Source organism: Columba livia, chromosome W (assembly GCF_036013475.1).
Source record: "Columba livia isolate bColLiv1 breed racing homer chromosome W, bColLiv1.pat.W.v2, whole genome shotgun sequence".
Taxonomy (NCBI): Eukaryota; Metazoa; Chordata; class Aves; order Columbiformes; family Columbidae; genus Columba; species Columba livia.
Window position 1 is genome coordinate 23456085 of NC_088641.1, and position 20317 is coordinate 23476401.

The window sequence follows — 20317 nt, forward strand, 5'->3', positions numbered from 1 at the left end:
ACATAGAAACAAGCAGTGGCTATTGAGGGACAGTACGATTAGATTGCTAATAGACTGATATACCAATTTTTACTCTGATCAAGAAATGCAAGGAATTAATTTAAGTCTTAATAGGCCATGATCCTTTTGTCATATATGTACCATTTATGAAATCTAATTTTGTTATTTATTTATTTATTTGTAATCTATGTCCTTGTAAATTGCACTAGCTGGTTTTCTTAACAGCACAGCTTTTGGCATGCCTAAATGTAAATTGATGCAGAACCTGCAAGTCTTTAACATCAGGTCACAGACCATACTTGTTTTTGGTCTGATCCTACATACTTGCACAGTTTTTGTTGATGGTTCTGGGAAGTCTCATAAAGCTGTAGTGGTCTGGTGTGAAGATAGCAATTGGCATAATTCTATAAAAAAATATTTAAGGTTTAACCCAATTAGCAGAACTTGGCGCAGCTTTACATTACTTCGAGCTTTTTAAGGAGGAACCTCTAAATTTGATTTGTGATTCTGAGTACGTAGTCAAGGTCCAACACACGTATCTGATTCCTAACTGCATTGTGGTTGTTTTGTTTTCCTTTTTTAAACAAAAACAAAAAACACAAAAAAACCCCAACAAAACAACAAACAAAACAAAAAACAAAACAAAACAAAACAAAAAGGGGGAAGTGACTGCACTACTCCACATGACAGACTGAGCAAAGCATTATATGTTTTGAACTTTTTATGCCTCCCACAAGGGCTTGATATTCCACCTATGATTCGCCATGGAACAAGTTTAAAAGGCCATCTGACATACCTTAGGGAAAATCAGTGTCAGGTCAAAGTGCACAGTGGTGTTACAGGTGAATGGGAAGGTCCTTTCCAATTAATAACTTGGGGAAAGGGTTATGCTTGAGTTGTTACAGGCCAAGGATCGAAGTGGATTCCCACAAAATGGGTCAAGCCATGGCTGAATAAAGACAACAAAGATTCAACAGATGCAGATGGACAGGAGGGAGATAAGTTGTGAGGACTGTTTCAGATGTAAACCATGGATCCTAATTCAGTGTTATAGATGCTCACAGACCTGGTGGTCTAGAAGCCTATTAGCAAGCAGGTGGTATACCTTCTGTAAAGAATGGCAATTTGAACAAACAGCAGGAGAGCAGAAAGGGCAATATTACATTTAGATAATCAATGCAAAGATGAGGTAAAATTATGAGATATTTCTACCGTAGTATTGCACTTTTCCTCCCTGATCTAGCAGCTGGTAAAACTTTAGGAGACATATCAAAGTTAAGCTGTTGGTCTCTTAAATAGGTTAATCTAACTTCTGAGATACTAACTCAATTAATAGTAGATGTTGATGGTATTAGGCATGCTATTCTACAAAATCACGCAGTTATAGATCTTTTAATTTTAACACTAGGTCATGATTGTGAAGAATTCAAGAGAATGCATGGTATTAACTTGTCTGATCATTCTGAATCTATTCATAGTGCTTTAGACAAACTAAAACAGCATGTTAATAAGATTGTCGTAGTAGAATTAAGGTTTGAGAAATGGCTTAAAAGCTTGAGAATAGGTGGGTGGTTGTTTGATCTTATTAACTAAGGCTTAATTGCATTATATGTAATTGTTGTTGTTAATCATGTGTTGTATGTTGCAGTGTATTTCAAAGATGATTTAGTGCGCTGTAAACAAGGCCTGGCTGGTTCAAGAACAAAAAAGGGGAATTGTGGATGGGTTTCTATTAGATAGAGATTTGTTATTGAACTAGCCAGGCCCAAAGGAATTTCAAGGCCACCTTGGAAAGCTGAAAACAGGATCTGCTGTGGAAGTAAAACAGTTCAGCAGCTACAAGGCAGCAACACGACGTAAATCAACAGACCTATAAGCAGTGAGACTCAGACGCATGGACAGCTCATGAACATAGATGATATCCAATCAGTGAATGCATGCTTGGAGCATGGACGTGTGAGCAGGAAATAATTGCACATATAAAGAGGCTTGTTTCTGTAATAAATCGGCTTTGTGTGATTCACATTGAATCGGAATGCTGAGTCCTTTATTCACTCCAACAACTTCATACTACAAACAAATCAAATCTTTAACAGCCATCTTACCACTAGCCAGAGCCATGTATGTGCATTAACTTTTCTAGTTAACCCTAGCACTTCAGAAGAAAGCTAATATTTCATTGTAACCCTTCTTGAATGAGACTGCTAGCTAGACAAAGTTGCTAGCTTCAGCAACAAAATACCCTACATATTGTCTTCTTTGGGCAAAGATTTATTTAAAATGTATGTCTGGAACTCAAAACAGAGCAGCATTTTTAATTAGCTCATACTATCTGTTGCAGTAATACTTCAATATCTAACAAGCTGACTCCGAAGTACCTGGATATTAATACTTCAGACTTGTCTCAGTTATGAGCTAGACAAATGTTCCCAAAATGCTGCCAACATAGAGTAAAACAGCTTTTGCCATTAATCAGAACATTCCCTTTTTAATCCAAAAATAACAATCTGTGCAGTTTCAAGCTTTTTATTCTTATGCTCTTTGACCAAGAGAGATGGACAGGTAGCTGATCTTATATTATCAAGAAAAAAAGCTCAATTCTGTTGACAATACCAGGACCTACTCCCAATACTGACACAAGAACTCAAATTATTTTATTGCAGACAGCAATTTGTATCCTTTTGACAAATATTCATTAACTGGATTTTAATGCATATAAATACACTACAGCAATTAAATAAATCCACTTAAAAAAAAATCTATTCCAAAGAAAGCTATATAACTGTTACCTTTTCCTTGTTACAGCTCAGAAGAGAAATGGTACTATTTATTGATATTTATGTTTTTGGTTAGAAAACTGGTGAAATACAAATGCTTATGGAATTACTTTAACAAAGCAGACAAAAATAATTTATTAAGAAATCAAGTTGGACAAAAGTTTTAAAATGGAAAAACAGAAGTCAGCTAGCAGGTCAGACATCACTTGCCATTTCATATATTTGAATGCAAAATACATATGTACTGCACTATACAAGAATAATGGGACCAGTGTTAGTCTACTATAGATTCATCAAGTTTTCCTCTTATACTAGGGTCACCTGCATCACTCACTCTCACCACACATTTAATGTTTTCCCAACAAAACTCAGTACGGTATTGACAGAAAATACAGCCTGTTAAATTAACCATTCCACCTACAACTCTTCCTGCCCTGCAGCAAGCAGGCTAAAAACTTGAACTCTGCATGGGAGCCACTGCTTCAAAACCCAATTGCACCCTCGGTTCAAGCAGTTTAAGTACACATAAGACCACCAACAACCTTCTCCCACTCCCTACAGAATCTCTCCCATAACGTGGTTAAAACTGCTGAACTTTTCCAGTCATTGACATCCCTTTTTTTCCACTAACATACCTCATTTCTCTCAACTAAGAGTCACATTCTGAGAATGCAAGTTCCCTGCAAATTGACTTAATTTAGAAGCTGCTAATTGTGGAATGGTTTGGGTTGGAAGGTACCTTCAAAGATTATCTAGTTCCAACCCCTCTGCGCCACAGGCATGGACGTTTTTCACTAGATCAGGTTACTCAAAGTCCCATCCAACCTGGCTTTGAACACTTCCAATGATGAGGTATCCACAACTTCTCCGGGCAACCTGTTCCAGTGTCTCACCACCCTCATTGTAAAAAAAAGAAAAGATTTCTTCCTTAAGCTAAATCTATACTCTTTCCGTTTCCTCTCTCAGTGTTTCCTGTTTTCCAGAAAACACGCCTATTTACCATAAGTTGTTCTTTGACCAAATATACACTTTGAGATACATGAAAGCAAAAGTTCTAAAAACTTCCTTTTAGTGAAACACCTAAGAACTAATCGCAGCATACCTGGAAAACTGTGCTCACCAAAACACTTTTCTGTAAAGTGACAACATAAAACTCAAACCATCTCAAACTTTCCTGAGGTTTCACAAAACATACCTCATAAGCTTGGTCTGCCTTTGTTTTGATAGTGCTAATGCAAGAAATGTGAATTTCATCTTAAGGGCTATAGATGTGACATTCTTCATACACTTTTTTTATAAATGTGTTCTTCATCCACTCACCAATGTGCCACTGATACAGTTTCAATTTTTGATGCTATTTCATTTTATCCTTAATTCATGTGTCCTCCTACTAAGCCAAGAGATATGTCTACATCCAACTCTTCTTGTCAAGACTGAGACAAGAAAATAAGCACATACAGAAATACACATCTAAAAAAGACCCCAAGGTTTTGCTGCACTGAAGGACAAAACTTACAGACAAGGGAAAAAAAAAAAAAAAAAAAACACACACACACAAAAAACCCAAAAAACTACTCACTGTTCCATGTGAACACTCACTTCAGTTATTTTCATACATTCACCTAGCTGAAGTCTCAGCAGGGACACACTCCTTCCCAGACCATCTCAACAAAATAAAGAAATCAAACTGAAATATAAAAAAAGTGAATCAAGCTAATTAAAATATGGTTCCATTGCAGTAATGCCCAAATAAGAAACAAATTTGTTTCATTTTCAGATATAGTACCAGTTAAGCCTGCTTTCATGTTTTTCCACCTAGTCCAAACAGAACTGAATGACTGCATTAAAAACATGACCTAGTGTGGCAGATACACTTGACCCCTCCTTCCCCGCCAGCCAAACAAGCAGCAGTTTGGTCCAGGCTCCAGAGGATGTAAGGGCCTGAGCCATAGCCAGGCCAAGAACTCCTTCCAGGAGACCCACAAGGAAGCAGAACAGCACACTGAACACAGGTAACTTATGGGCGCAGGGAATCTCATGCATACTTCTCCTATTGTATGCAATTTGACTATGAGTCAACCACTTTATAAGCACGACGGCCTGGATGAGCCCACTTTGAGCTCTCCCTGCTAAATAAGTGAGCTGTATGGCAATGGTTTTACTACTCACAAGTCAGCAGATGAACCCAATTCAAGTTCAATATTAATCATTTAGCTTAAGTAGATGTACACTAAATACAATTAACTATTTAGAGATATAAGGTTGTATGATTTTTAATATACTAAGTAACATAAAGCAAAGAGTAAGCTGGATTTGCTAAAATTTTAAGCTGTAAAGTTCTGCTCACATTTACCAAAAGCAACTACAAACTACACTGAACACCTGCAAGATAAGGTCTAGTTTGCACTTTCCTGGGAAAAACAGAACTGACTGGGAAAAATAATGATCCAAGGCTAATGAAGACATTACAAATATCTGCAAAACAGGGTCTATTTTGCACTTTGCTGAGAAGAAAGGATTTATTCAGACAAAACAGTATCTGCAAGGCTACGGACCATAAACAATGTCTACAGCTGAACAAAACAAAAGCACATGTGGAATCAGCAAAAAAGATCCAATGAGAATCAAGAAGATCCCAAAGTGAAATATTGCTATTGGATGGAATCATGGTCTGAATGGTTTGTAAAGATATAAAAGTTTGTAGTTTTCTATGCTCGGTTTGGACCTCTGCGCAGGTACCCAGCTTGAGCCAGCCCTCCTGCTATTCTACCCCATTAATTTTTATTTTTCCCTCAGAATTTTGTCTCCTGAAAGTCTGCTCTGCATACAGTTATCAGGCCTTGCCTGAAAGTTTGCCTTTGAAGCTCTAAATACAGACTCCAGAGCGAACAGTTATCAGGGAGAGAAGGATCCTGAAAGTTTGCACTGCGATGGATACAGGCCTCACCTGAAAGTGTACCTCCGAAGCTCCAGGACACAGACTCTTGAGGGAACGGTTATCAGGGAGGGAAGACACCTGAAAGTTTGCTTTGTAAATGGGTACAGGCTCCTGGAGAGAAGGTAAGTAACATTTGGCTTGGCATATTTCCCCCATGCACTAAATAATAGAGTGAACCTGCCACTGAACTCTTTTAAGACACACTTTTCTTTAAGAAATCTAAACATTGTTCTGCAGCAAGCAGAACCCCAAATTACTCCCCCCACGACACCTACTACTATCAGTAGACAACACTGAATTAAATTCCACTCCCATAAGTCATATTTTAAATGAGCAAGTTCTACTCATTTTAATTAAACGTGGAAACGGTTTTGAAGTGAATCCTTACACCTTACTTATTTCTTGAAAAGTCTTGTTAACTTCAAAGGAAACCAGAGCTGGTAGCAAAGATTAAGTTCTGCTCTTTAAAAACACCTAGGAACACAAGTATCATTACTTGCTATCAAAAAAAAAAAAACAACACTCTGACATATGAAAACAGCAGCAGACAACTGAACAGGCTCAGCAAAGTGGTGGTACCCACACCAAGTCCACTTCTGGAATTGAATTCACTGGGAACACAGGAAGTTGTCTTGAGCAAGCTTGTCTAGTGTAGAAAAGTAAAAATTTATCTTTGTGCAGAGAAGTCAAACTAAGATTGCCCTCAACTATACTGGATATATTACAAAAACAAAATATGATAAGCAAATGAGCTGCTTGCTGTGTTGTATATTAGAAAACTTCAGTGGCCTACACCACCTAAAGGCAGCACACTCCAGTCCTGAGCAGAAACATCTTCCTTGCAATTTCTTGATATTGGGAGAAGTATCAAACTTGCAGGCCAGATCCAGCTGGTGAGACAAGAAAGGTGCAATCACCTTTAGTTTTGTTTCTGAGACTAAAACCACGAACTTGCAAAAGCTAAGTTTAAAGACTACACGTTTTCTTTCCCCCTGTCCTTAAAATAAAGGTTTTGCCTAAAAGGTTTAAGTAAACCAATTGCAATGGCTATCTAAAGAATCGTTGCCATGTTTGAATCATGGCTCTGTGTGTCCAGAAAACTGAAGGCATTAAGCAGCAGTTCTATCAGATTGGTGCAAAAATAACTGCGGTTTTTGCATTGTTGAAAGTTGCCATTTGATACTAAAATACATTCTTAAATAAATTTGGTTGTGTTATGCATAATTTTAATGCATTTTTTTTGCTTTATGGCTTTCGGTACTGACTTAATCCTTGCTGTTTATTTTCTATATATTTTAGACTATGGAAACTATGTTAGACAAAAAGCAAATATGAGTGATTTTCTTATTTGAGTTCAAAATGCAGTGGAGACAAAACATAAACAACACATTTGGCCTAGGAATTGCTAATGAACGTACAGTGCAGTGCTGGTTCAAGAAGTTTTGCAAAGGAGACAAGAGCCTTGAAGATGAGGAGCATAGTGGCCAGCCATGGGAAGTTGACAACAACCAATGGAGAGCAATCATCTAAGTTGATCCTCTTACAACTACACAAAAAGTTGCCAAACGGTTGTTTGGCACTAGAAGCAAATTGGAAAGGGGGAAAAGCTCAACAAGCGGGTGCCTCATGAGCTGACCGAAAATCCCAAAAAATCATCCTTTTGAAGTGTTGTCTTATTATGCAACAGCAACAAACCATTTCTCAATTGGATTGTGACATGCGATGAAAAGTGGATTGCATACAACAACCGGTGACAACCAGCTCAGTGCTTGTGTTATAGCTGAATTGAATTTTGTGGGCTGTGTTTTGATTCTGTAGACCGTATCCAAGATTCTTGGCTTTGATGCTGTATCCAAGTTCAGAATGTGCATTCAAGCATGATTTTATAACCATACCCTATTCTTAAAATTGACATAGATTTATGACATAATCTTTTAAAACAGGTAACTTAGAAATAACTGATAAACATGTGAATGTTACTTACCATCGCTTAGATAGACAGTTTGTGTTAGAATAGGTGTGGAATATGCTAATGGTTGTCAAGAACTGTAATGAATATGTATGTGACCAAATTGTATAAATATAGTGTAGTCTGAATCAGTTGCTGAAACCAGCTTTGGGTGCGAACCCCTGATTTCCCAGTGCTGAAATAAAGCACCGCATATAACTGCACCTGTGGTTATGTGTCTTGAATGCTAACATTTCTGGCAACCCAGATGGGACCTCGCGAGCATTGATCCTGCTCCAGCTAGCACCGAGGTATTCTTGGGGAGCGCATCGGACGCGACCGACCCTCTGCTGCTCACGACGGACCTCTGACTGGTAAGAAGGTGCTTTATCTGGATTGTTGGGTACCCGCTTGGTCTGGCTTTGGTCTGGTAGCCTGCTGGTCAGGCATCTGGTAGCCTGCCGGTCAGACGCGGCGAAAGCCACGCTCGGTTGGGCAGGGAGCTCCCGGGGTATCGCCTAGGCAGCCGTCCGTTAGACAGAGGGAAACCTCTGCAGGTTCGGCATCTGGTCTGGTTACTTGTGCGCACCCGGTCTGGTTATTTGTGCTGCTCAGCACCTGGTCTGTAGTTCTGGTGATTTAGTCTGTATTCACTGTTGAAATCGGTGATCTGATCCGTGTTTACTGTTGTTCTGGTAAAGTTAACTGTGTTATCTTTCTGTGTTGATATGTCTGATTCAAAGGTATGGCCGTTGAATTGTTTACTGAAACATTGGAAAGAGGCTGGGTTTGGACAGTCTATGCATAAAAAGAAGTTAATTGAGTATTGCACTCATTGGTGGCCTGAGTATAAATTACCAAATGAAGTACAGTGGCCGCCGGAGGGCACTTTGAACCATGAAAGTATTGCTGAATTAATGAGGTTTTGTCAGAGAAAGGGCAAACGGGATGAAGTTCCATATGTCCATCTCTTCTTCTATCTCGAGCGAAAGCATGATTGGAGAGAGGGCTGTGGGTTAATGTTAGTGCAAGGTAACAGCAATAAGTGTACGGGATGCACAACGGAAAAGAAATGCATGACGTGTTCGGCTGTAGAAAATAGCAGTGGTAATGATTCAAAGACGGATTTACTGTGTCTTGATGTTGCGCCTTCTGAGGAAGGGGTACCAATTAGACCCTCCGCGCCTGTCCTCCCCGTTGATAGTGATGACGAATCAAGTGATGAAAAGGAGGCAATAGCCGGTGTAAAAGGAATAACCGTAACCCCAATATCTCACCGAACTAGAAACAGAGAAAAAGAAAAGGAAGCGCAAAAGGGGGGAGGTTTATCGAATGTGATAGCACCCCTGCGGCAGGCGGTAGGTGTTGGGGGGGAACCAGTCTATGTAAAAGTCCCGTTTTCGCCGGGGGATTTAGTGATCTGGAAGCAGTCGGCTGGTCCTTATCGGGAAAACCCAGATAAGGTTGCAAAAGTGATTAAGATGATAATTAAGACGCAGAATCCTGATTGGGATGATTTACAAGTCATTCTAGATACATTAATGGATTCTACAGAAAAGGATATGGTTATACGGGCTGCAAGGGATAAGGTGAGAGAAGATATCCGAAATGGGAGAGTAGAGGGGAATGTTGATGAGAATTTTCCAAAGGAAGATCCCCGATGGAATTATAATACAGGAGGCGGGTTATGCCGTCTCCGGAGGTATCAGGATTGGTTATTCATTGGCGTTCAAACTGCTATGCCGAAGCAAATGAATTGGTCAAAATTGTATAATGTAAGGCAGGAAAAGAATGAGTCTCCCTCAGCCTTTTTAGAAAGACTGAAAGAAGCTGCCAAAAGATATACGGATTTAGACATAGAAACGGAACAAGCGAAAACTCAGCTGGCTCTAATTTTCTTAGGGCAATCTCAAGATGACATTCGAAAGAAGCTGCAGAAATTAGAGGGTGCACAATTAAAGGATCTGGACGTAATGTTAGAAACAGCTTGGAAAGTTTATAATAATAGAGAAAAAGAACAATCGAGACGCCACCAGCAAAAATTGTTGGCTTTGATCCAGGGACAAGGCAGGGGAGTAGGGGTCCGGGGTAGGGGAACTGGAAATAGTCGAGGAGGAGGTCGGGGACGTGGTTCGTGGAGTGCCCAGGGAACTCCCCTGAGACCTCTCACGAGGCTTGGCATAAATCAATGTGCTTATTGTAGACAAGAAGGACACTGGAAAAATGAATGCCCGGCTAGGAGCCCCGTGGGTCAGATGTCCAAGGCGACGGGAAATGCGGTACAGACTATGGTGTTAGGGGAATACAGTAATGACAGCTGACTATATGAAGGCACAGAAGTGAAAACCCAGAATAAGGAGCCCTTAGTGACAATACAAGTGGGAGACCGGGATGTAAGATTTTTAGTAGACACAGGGGCTACTTACTCTGTATTACTCTCCTTACAGGGGGCGGTGGGTCACAGAGCTACAACAATTGTTGGTGCCACAGGGAAGGAGGAAGTACGGCCATTCCTGCAACCTTTGGATTTGTGTTTTGGAGAAAAGGAGCTAACCCACGAGTTCTTATATGTTCCAGATTGTCCAGTTTCTCTTTTAGGACGAGATTTCCTGACTAAATTAGATGCCACAATAACATTTGAGGATGGAAATTTGGTAATGAAAGTTCCGGAGTCAAAGGTAGGACAAATTTTACTATTAAAGGAAAATCCAATTGTAAAAATACCATAGGCAATAGAAGATGCAGTGATTCCCACGGTATGGGAAACTAACATACCTGGGAAGTCAAAGGCAGCTAAACCTGTGAAAGTAGTGCTGAAAGAAGGTGCTGAACCGGTACGATTAAGACAGTACCCATTAAAATTGGAAGCCAGATTAGGAATAGTATCTTTAATTGAGAAATTTTTGAAATATGGAATTCTAGAAGAATGTGAATCAGAATACAATACTCCAATTTTTCCAGTAAAAAAACCTGATGGTAGCTATCGACTAGTCCAAGACTTACGAGCAATAAACCAGATCACTAAGGATATACATCCAGTAGTTGCAAATCCGTATACCTTGTTAACATCTGTGAAAGAGAAATATAAATGGTTTACAGTACTTGATTTAAAAGATGCCTTCTTCTGCATACCCCTTAACCAGGAAAGCAAAAAGCTATTCGCTTTCAAATGGGAAAATCCACACAACGGGAGAAAGGCCCAATTAACCTGGACACGCCTTCCACAAGGATTTAAGAATAGCCCAACTATCTTCGGAAATCAACTAGCCAAAGAGCTTGAGGAATGGACTACGAGAGGCCATATCGGAATTCCTCGACAATGGTATTTGTTGCTGCAATATGTGGATGATATTCTGATTGCTGCTGAGACCCAAGAACTTTGCATTCAGGTAACAATTGAAATATTGAATCAATTAGGAACGAATGGATATAAAGTGTCAAAAATAAAGCTCAGATTGCATCCACAACTGTGATCTATCTAGGATGCGAGCTTTCTCAAGGACAGCGAAGACTAGGTATAAACCGTGTACATGCTATCTGTGCGATCTCAGAACCGCGTAACTTACATGAATTAAGATCTTTTCTAGGAATGGCAGGATGGTGCAGGCTCTGGATCATGGACTATGGACTTATTGCCAAACCCTTATACGAGGCACAGAAGAATAAGACCTTGGTGTGGGAAAGACCACAACAAGAAGCTTTTCAAAAACTGAAACAGGCTTTAATGCAAGCACCTGCTTTGGGCCTACCTGATCTGAGTAAAGACTTCCAGTTATTTGTACATGAACGACAGAGACTTGCTCTAGGGGTATTAACCCAACGGCTGGGATCTTGGAAAAGGCCCGTAGGTTATTTCTCTAAACAACTTGACCCGGTAAGTGCTGGATGGCCGGTGTGCTTGCGGGCGGTGGCTGCTACCGTGATATTAATTCAGGAAGTCCGGAAACTGACTATGGGGAAAAAGATCGAAGTGTTTGTATCCCATATGGTGACTACTGTATTGGAACAAAAGGGGGGCCATTGGCTTTCCCCAAGTAGGATGATGAAATATCAGGCAATTTTAACAGAGCAGGATGATGATATCCTAAAAACAACTAACCTAATGAATCCAGCTGTGTTTTTAAGCGCAGAGACTGAAGAAGAAAATCTGGAACATGATTGTGTGGAGGTCATTGAATATACCCACGCAAGTCAACCTGACCTGAAAGATACCCCATTGGAGAAGACGGATTGGGAGCTTTTTACTGATGGCAGTAGTTTTGTGGAAAGCGGAGTGCGGTATGCAGGATACGCGATTACTACTGCCAAAACAGTAATTGAAGCTAAATCCCTACCACCAAACACAACAGCACAGAAAGCTGAGTTGATAGCCCTAACTAGGGCATTAGAGCTCAGTGAGGACAAAAGGGTCAATATTTGGACTGACTCAAAATATGCATTCGGGGTTGTTCATGTACATGGAGCTCTTTGGAAAGAGCATGGACTACTCTCCTCCCAAGGAACAAACATCAAGTACCAAAAAGAAATATTGAACTTGATTAATGCCGTTCAAAAGCCATCACGCACTGTAAAGCTCATCAGAGTGGGACATCGAAAATTATTGAAGGAAATCGACTTGCTGATCAGACAGCCCGATCAGTGGCACGACGAGTCTGGATGATGGTGGGTCTTGTCTCCCAAAAGGTAAGAGCAATTGATTTATTACCTACACCTTCAAAGGCACCTGAATATTCTACAGAAGATGAGAAATTGGCAAGACTATTAAAAGCCGTCAAGGATAATTCTGGATGGTATGTAACCACCAACGGACAAATTGTGGTGCCAACCACTATTATGAGAGGGATACTTCAGGCGGAGCACCGGAAGTGTCATTGGGGTGCAGAAGCATTGGTAACTTATCTAAGAAAACAAATTATCTCGGTCCAGATGTTAACAATGGCAAAATCTATCACAGCTAAGTGTGAAATTTGCTTGAGAAATAATCCTTTAGTTAAAAGAAAAGTAGATATGGGAAAAATTAGGACAGGTGTACAACCAGGGGATTGTTGGCAAATAGATTATGTGGAACTCCCCAAAACTCGAGGATTCAGATATCTGCTAGTTGGGGTATGCATCTTTTCAGGATGGCCAGAAGCCTTCCCTTGTCGCACCAACCAGGCACAAGAAACTGTAAAATGGTTACTGAAGGAAATAATTCCAAGATTTGGAGTACCATTGGGAATATCATCTGATAGGGGACCGCATTTTGTTGCTCAGGTGGTAAAGGAAGTCAGTAGATGTTTGGGAATTAAATGGGAATTACATACCCCGTGGAGACCCCAGTCTAGTGGCCAGGTGGAGAAAATGAATCAGACGTTAAAACGACAACTTAGCAAAATTTGCCAGGAAGCAAAAATTCAATGGCCCCAGGCCTTACCAATAGCGTTATTGCGAATTAGGATTAAACCTAGGAGTGGAATGTCGGTAAGTCCATACGAAATTCTGTATGGTAAACCATATGAAGCACCTGATCCGAATCCAAGTGTACATGTAAAAGTAATCAGGATGTGTACAATTATGTGTTGTCTCTCGGCAGGACATTGAATCGACTCAGATCCGTATTAGTGTGGAATCGCCCACTAGCACTTGAGAATCTGGTACATGATACAGAGCCTGGAGACACGGTGTATATAAAGACTTGGAGAGAAGGTCCTTTAAAAGAACATTGGGACGGACCTTATCAAGTACTTTTAACTACATTTACCGCAATCAAGGTTGCTGAAATAGACTCCTGGATACATTACACCCGAGTGAAGAAAGTCCCAAAACAGTGGCAATCACAATTAGTGGGTCCAACCACACTTAAAATCACAACGCAGGATGTCTAACTTTTGTTACCGTTTTGTTTTTATAGTAGTTTATGTACCCGGACTGTATGCCACACTGATTTGCAAAGTCACTGGAGAACAATTATGTAAAACACGAAGGGCTATAGGAGATAGTGACGATACTCAAATGCCGCAAGTAGTGCAGAGTGTACAGAACCAGGCAGAGAATCTGATGATCGGACTAATTCGAGATTTTGCACAAACCCAAAATGCCAGTAGCATCACTGCTTGCCTTCCCATTCCAAAATCGGCCGAAGACCCAATACAATGGGGAATAATATCTACAACCTTACCGAGAATGAATAAAACTAGTAAGATAGTGTGTGAATCTCGCACTAGGCTGGAGCAAGTGCCAACCAAACAATGGGTAAAAAGTCAACTTAAAACAAGTATAATGTCAAGGGAAAACCGTATAAGCCGAAAAGGAAAAATAGGGGGTATCATATACGACCTTGAAGGTCCAATAGAATTACAACAGGAAATAGGAGTAGAGTGCACATATGAAAAATGTACTACCAAGACGGCATATGAAAAGATTAATCGGACCTATTGGGAATGTAAAGATCAGGATAATCAGAACATAACTGAATCATGGAATAACATGTGGACGTTGAGTATAGTACAGCAATATCAATATAGTGAAGCATTTCCATGGTGTATACGATGGACCAATGTAACAAGAGGAGTAACAGTACCGTGGTGGAATTCCTCTCGAGTAATGACCTGCCAGACAGATGTGAAAGAAATACCTCTGTCCATCATTAAAGTTGCAGTAATCGCAGGTTGTATTTGTCAGAAACAATTGGATCCAAAGGAAGCAATCAAAATAGGCATTGATGGAGATAATATAGATTGTAGAGGAACTATAGGTAGTGTGGGACATTTGGTTTGGGCCTTAAGTGATGGAACCTGGACAACACATTTACCGATAGCAGGACCTGTAAGGGAGGTTACTTTGGGGTTACCAACCTTATGTCCCATTTGGAAAAGGTCACCCCTGAAGAATAGGCAAGAACTCCTACAAGTTAGGCACAAACGAGAGATAGATGAAGATGATGTGTGGCACGAACCATCGGGTAGTGTTAAATTCGGCTGGGCATTAGAATCTTTCTTTGCACCAATCGCAGCCTATAGAAACAGAGAAATGATTGACAGATTAATTGGACAGATGGATCGATTGGCAAGGGTAAGTAAAAAGGGTTTTCGAGATTTCAATATACAATTGCAAGCTACGACCAAAATGACTTTGCAGAACAGAATGGCACTTGATATAATGTTGCTAAAAGAAAATGGGGTTTGTGGGTATTTAAAAGATAGGGTTGATCATTGCTGCGTTCATATCCCAAACGTAACCTCTGAAGTGGAAAAAGATATTTCCCAATTAACCCAAACAGAAAAGGAACTGCAAGCGGAAAAACAAGATGTAGAGCAGAGCTGGACTGGGGCCTTGCAAGGCAAATTGAACCTGAACCTGGGAGGATGGGTACATTTGTTATTGGAGAGTTTATTTTTGCTTGCCATTATAGTTGCTCTTTTCTTTTTGCTTTATGCTTGTATTAAGCATCAGATAAGTAATCAAACGCCAGGAACGACCGCATCTTTACTGTTCTTAGCAGACCCACTTTTGACAACCCTCCAGCTTATAAGGAAAACATAATGTAGTGAAAATACATTGTCTAGGAATAGAAAAGCATTTTCAAAGGGGGGAAATGTTATAGTTGAAATGAATTTTGTGGGCTGTGTTTTGATTCTGTAGACCGTATCCAAGATACTTGGCTTTGATGCTGTATCCAAGTTCAGGATGTGCATTCAAGCATGATTTTATAACCATACCCTATTCTTAAAATTGACATAGATTTATGACATATTCTTTTAAAACAGGTAACTTAGAAATAACTGATAAACATGCGAATGTTACTTAGCATCGCTTAGATAGACAGCTTGTGTTAGAATAGGTGTGGAATATGCTAATGGTTGTCAAGAACTGTAATGAATATGTATGTGACCAAATTGTATAAATATAGTGTAGTCTGAATCAGTTGCTGAAACCAGCTTTGGGTGCGAACCCCTGGTTTCCCAGCGCTGAAATAAAGCACCGCATATAACTGCACCTGTGGTTATGTGTCTTGAATGCTAACACTTGGACCAAGAAGAACCTCCAAAGCACTTCCCAAAGCCAAACTTGCACCAAAAAAGGTTATGGTCACTGTTTGGTGGTCTGCTGCCGGTCTGATCCACTACAGCTTTCTGAATCCTGGCAAAACCATTCCATCTGAGAAGGATGCTGATATACAGTTTAGTAGAAATTTACACAATACATTGCTGTATACACAGTAACTCGATAACAGTTAGGAATGTATACAATAGGGTCAGCTTAAATAACAGAGATAACAAGGAGCCTGCATCCTTGGTGGATGAGATAACAGGAGGGTCCAGCATGCAAGGAGAAGACAATCCAGTTGTAACCAGGTCTGCAGTTTGGGCTTCAGCCAACTCAGCATACCAGACCAAAGGTTAAAAGTGCACAGTGAAGGAGACTGTGAGCCTTCATCCAAAAGACCCCGGCTCGTGACCACCAGGTGTCAGCACGCATGTGCCAAGAGGAGGAGCCCTATGATAATCAGTTCCGAGAAATTATTATAAGAACCACTCCTATTCCTGGAACTAATCCAACCCCTATTCTGAATATGTATGATGTGTTAACATAAAATAGCTACCTTTTGAAGCGAAAGGTGTGCAAGCTTTGGGAAGCTATTCCCTTGCACCCTGGCGCCAAAGTAAACATACCTGCTTTACAACGCATCTCGAGTTGTAGAGTTTATTCCACATGCCAATGCTCAGAAAAATCCATGAGATACACTGAAAACTGCAATGCCTGCAGCCGGCATTAGTCAACAGAAAGGGCCCAATTCTTCTCCACAATGACGTATGACTGCACATCGCACAACCAACGCTTCATAAGTTGCACGAACTGGGCTATGAAGTTTTGCCTCATCTGCCATATTCACTTGACCTCTCGCCAACTGACTACCACCTCTTCAAGCATCTTGACAACTTTTTGCAGGGGAAACACTTCCACAAACAGCAGGACGCAGAAAATGCTTTCCAAGAGTTCATCGAATCCCAAACTTTGAATTTTTATGCTACAGGAATGAGCAAACTTGTTTCTCGCTGGCAAAACTGTGTTGATTGTAATGGTTCCTATTTTGATTAATAAACATGTGCTTGAGCGTAGTTATAATCATTTAAAATTTATGGTCCAAAACCGCAATTACTTTTGCGCCAACCTAATACCATGGTACTGCAACCTAACACCATCCTGCTCGTGGCCTTGAATAAATTGGTCCAACTTTGTTATGCTGCTACCACACGTACCATCTCAGCCCCATTCCCTTCTCCATAGCTAGTACAGTACTACACATATAGCTCTGTTCTGTATGGTAAAAAGGAGAGGAGGAGGCCAAAATAGGGTTTTTTTTCCCCTCTCTTCCCTGAAAAATGCTGTTGCACAGCAGAGATGCCAGGTGTGCAGGATCAGCCCTAGGAAGCCCACAGTTGCAGGAGTGTCTGCACAGGAGCAGAAAGTCCCATGCTCCAAGGATGTTAAGTAAGTCAAGTACCGCCTCTTCCTCTTTTTCCTTAACATCCTAGATCACAGTTGGAGTAAGATTCCCTCCACCAAGCTCACACAAAAACCTCTAAACCCCATAACAGGCTGAGACACAGTATGCCTTCTATCAGTTGCACAGCCACTGAAGTTACATCACCTGTCACAACTCTGTTGTTCCATAATTTTGCAATACTTGTCACATCTAGAAATATCCAACTAAAACTGCTTAAATTTGACGTGAATACTTTTTTACTGAGTCGAGGATGGCAGCTATATTAGTTGCACGGCCAAGTGCTAGAGTCCACCTGTTTATCTCTATTCTAATGAGACAGCATCAATGTAATAAGATTTCTGTAAGACTACTTTTTTTTTTTTTTTGGCTTGTTTGGAATTTTTAAGTAATGTGGGGAAAACACTTGATAAGGTGACTATTCATTTCCATCTATTGTATTTTCTTTTACACAATCTTCTTTTAAACAAAGCAATTCTAACTTTCCCTTTAAAAGGACAGAATTTGAGCTATCAAAATTCAGGAAAACAGTTATTGAATTATACTAAATAGGTTCATAAAAGTGTTAAATGTTTTACTTCTAACAAGTACTGAGCTAAACAGAACACAAGGCATTATCAGGAAGTTCGAAACTACAAAACTGAAGTATTCTTACACCAGTATGCACATCTGCATCTCCAATGCAGAGTAAGATATGATCCTCTTCCCCATTCAAAAGCAGAAAAGCTAACTGGAAAAGAACCAGAAATAGGTATTAAGCATAAACAGAGATGTAGAGGGCTACAACCCATGAAGTAAACAAGATTTTGGCTCTTCGGCCTGGAAGAAGATACAACCAAAGAGTGAATACAGTAGAAACCTAAAGTCACAAGTGGCATAGTGAAGATGAGTACTACAGTTTTCACAACACAAGAGTCAGAAATTAACAAATTACATGAAGGCAGGCTTGACAAAAAAACACACACAAACCCCTCCTAAAACAAAAACAGATTGTTTGGTTCTTCACAGAAAATTTAATTACCTTGGGGAGGAACTTATTTCCAAATCACGCTTACTCAGATTTCAACAGCAATCAGCTCTTAGAAGACAAGTCCATCAAGATCTATTAAGCAAAAATATATTCCCTTGACTCAGACAGTCCCAAAACTACCAGAAAGCAGAAGAGTGTAGGGAAAGTAGTATTACCCTGCTTGCCTCACCTCCCTCTGTTCCCTATGTCTAGCTCAGGACAGAGTGCCAGGACTCCATCCCTCTGAGCTGACTGTGCAGGTTCTTACCTCCACTTCAAAAAAAAGTAGCATTAAGACGCCGTAAAGGAGGAGCAAGGCTACATGCTAACGCAGATCCCCCAGGCTCACTGCCCTCAAACGGCCAGAGGAGCAGCCCCTCAACCTGCGAGCCCCCCTCCCCAGGAAGCCAGTGGCCCCGCAACCGCCCTACCGCCACTTCACATCTGCTGAATCACGACGGAAACATAGAGGATTCCTCACCTCGGATGAGGAGAAGCAGCGACGAAGTTTGGCCCAGCAAAGGGCCCAGGGAGCGGCCAGTTGCGACCCCTTGCCCAGGCCCCGCTGTAAGAGAGACCAGCACCAGTACCTCCACTCCCTACTAGCCCGCTCGTTACCTGCGCGGTGCCTGGCGGCTCCGTCTATCCTCACGGTCACTACCCACCGTCCGCCCCTACAAAACCCACAACACCACCTCCAGCCCCGCAACCAGACGACACCATCTTGTCTACCTGCTCTCCACCTCACCTCCCCAGCAACGCGCTGGCGTCACGCCGCAAGGTCACCTGTCCCTGCCAGCCCAATCGGGAGATGTTCACGATGACGTCAACTCAGCGGAGAAAGGGGCGGGGCGAGGAGCGCACCGCCTTTTTCCGAGCGGGGCGGAGCTTTTCCTTTCCTTTTTTTCCTTTTCCCTTTCTCTAGCCTTGCCCAAGAGCTTCTCTAGTATCTTCTGCCCCTCCCACCTGGGCACAGCAATAGGCTTCCCCAGCGGCTGGATGAAGGTGGTGAGCCGGGCCCAGAGGGGGTATTTCTCCACATACGCCTTAGCCCTTTCCCTCAGCGGCTATGGTCGCATCGACGCCTGCCCTCGTCCCCTCGGGAGGGGCTATGGGCCTGCCCGGCACGGCTGAGGGGGCCCTCCTGCCAGGATGCACCAGAGCACAGCTTTGGCAGCAGGTTTTCAGTCTTTTGAGAGGGCCTTGATCCAAAATGAAGGGGTTTTGTCCAAATGCAGGTGGTAGTTGTGCATGTATGAGGGAGAATGTGGAAATGGGGATTAATCGTGGTAAATCTCAACTGAAAACCACCAAACTAGAATTATCCCTTTTTATCCTCAGGGGAAGCTGGAAAGCCTATGAGGTTCTCTTACAGTATTTTTTTTTTCAATTTGGCTTTTCACAGCATCCCTGTCTTTGAGGTTTGTTAGATGAAAACACCAAAAAAATGGCATTAAAAAAATGCCTTCTTTATCAGGAAAATAGTATGTTTACTGATTTAATGTGACTTGAGGCATCAGAGCATTTGAAGTGGTCAGGAGCTGGCTTTTTTTTGCGATCTGCCTGCAGATCATGCATTTCTCTCTTCCCTTTTTCTTTTCTCTGCAATGTCACCTGCAAAACCACAATTGTTGGGTTTGGGTTACTCTAATTTTTGCCTCTATAAGCATAAGAGAAAGTGCACATGAGTTATGTGGATGTAAAGAAAAGCACACATCCATCCTCATCAGTTTTAAAGCAGCATAGTTAAATACAAATATTCTCTTTGCCCTTTAATTCCCCTGCAATAAGGGAGTTTCTTGATGGAATAGAACACTTCAAAGTTTGACTAAGCACCTCATTGTGCACCAAGCAACATGCACCGGACCCCCCATAATTCACTTGGAGAAGACAGGTGAAGCAGGCTGCCTGCTAGTTAAAAGGGTCTCCCTAAAGGAAACCTGGGATGAAGCTTTGCAAAGCAAAACTGGAGCCAGGCGTTAGCCCTTCCAGACTGGCAGTGGAAGGGGAGGAGGAGGAGTTTTATGCTTGCGGTCAGATTTTCCCACAGGAGAGATGGAGAATTTCAAATATAAATTGTGCATTTTACAATCAATAGGAAATTCTCGCAGACTGGCTCTCAGTGGATGATACCAAACCCGTATAATTCTGCTGCTTT

At 41.2% G+C, this 20317-nt stretch overlaps 3 protein-coding genes across 20 annotated transcripts in view; 2 read left to right on the forward strand and 1 right to left on the reverse strand.

Moving 5' to 3' along the window:
• LOC135577196 (ubiquitin-associated protein 1-like) overlaps positions 1–20317 on the reverse strand; it is a 73178-nt gene that overhangs the window by 52483 nt on the left and 378 nt on the right. The window contains exons 1-2 of one of the 18 annotated variants that reach the window (XM_065045078.1): positions 18641–18930; positions 18172–18252 (exon numbers count right to left, since the gene is read on the reverse strand). The exons of 2 other annotated variants lie outside the window; for them this stretch is intronic. The gene's annotated coding sequence lies outside the window, so the exon portion shown is untranslated. Of the gene's footprint in view, positions 1–4356; positions 4465–5724; positions 5822–18171; positions 18253–18640; positions 19004–20317 lie in introns of those variants that run through there. 15 more of the 18 variants (XM_065045081.1, XM_065045080.1, XM_065045086.1 and 12 more) reach the window with 15 other exon arrangements.
• LOC135577015 (uncharacterized) lies at positions 8740–11270 on the forward strand. The gene is made up of 3 exons (XM_065044455.1): positions 8740–9633; positions 10111–10164; positions 10393–11270. The coding sequence occupies exons 1-3, from the start codon at positions 8740–8742 to the stop codon at positions 11134–11136; spliced, it is 1692 nt and encodes a 563-aa protein (XP_064900527.1). The 3' UTR covers positions 11137–11270.
• Positions 11280–12323, forward strand: LOC135577016 (uncharacterized). Its single transcript, XM_065044456.1, has one exon. It carries the CDS (start codon positions 11280–11282, stop codon positions 12321–12323), a length of 1044 nt encoding a protein of 347 aa, XP_064900528.1.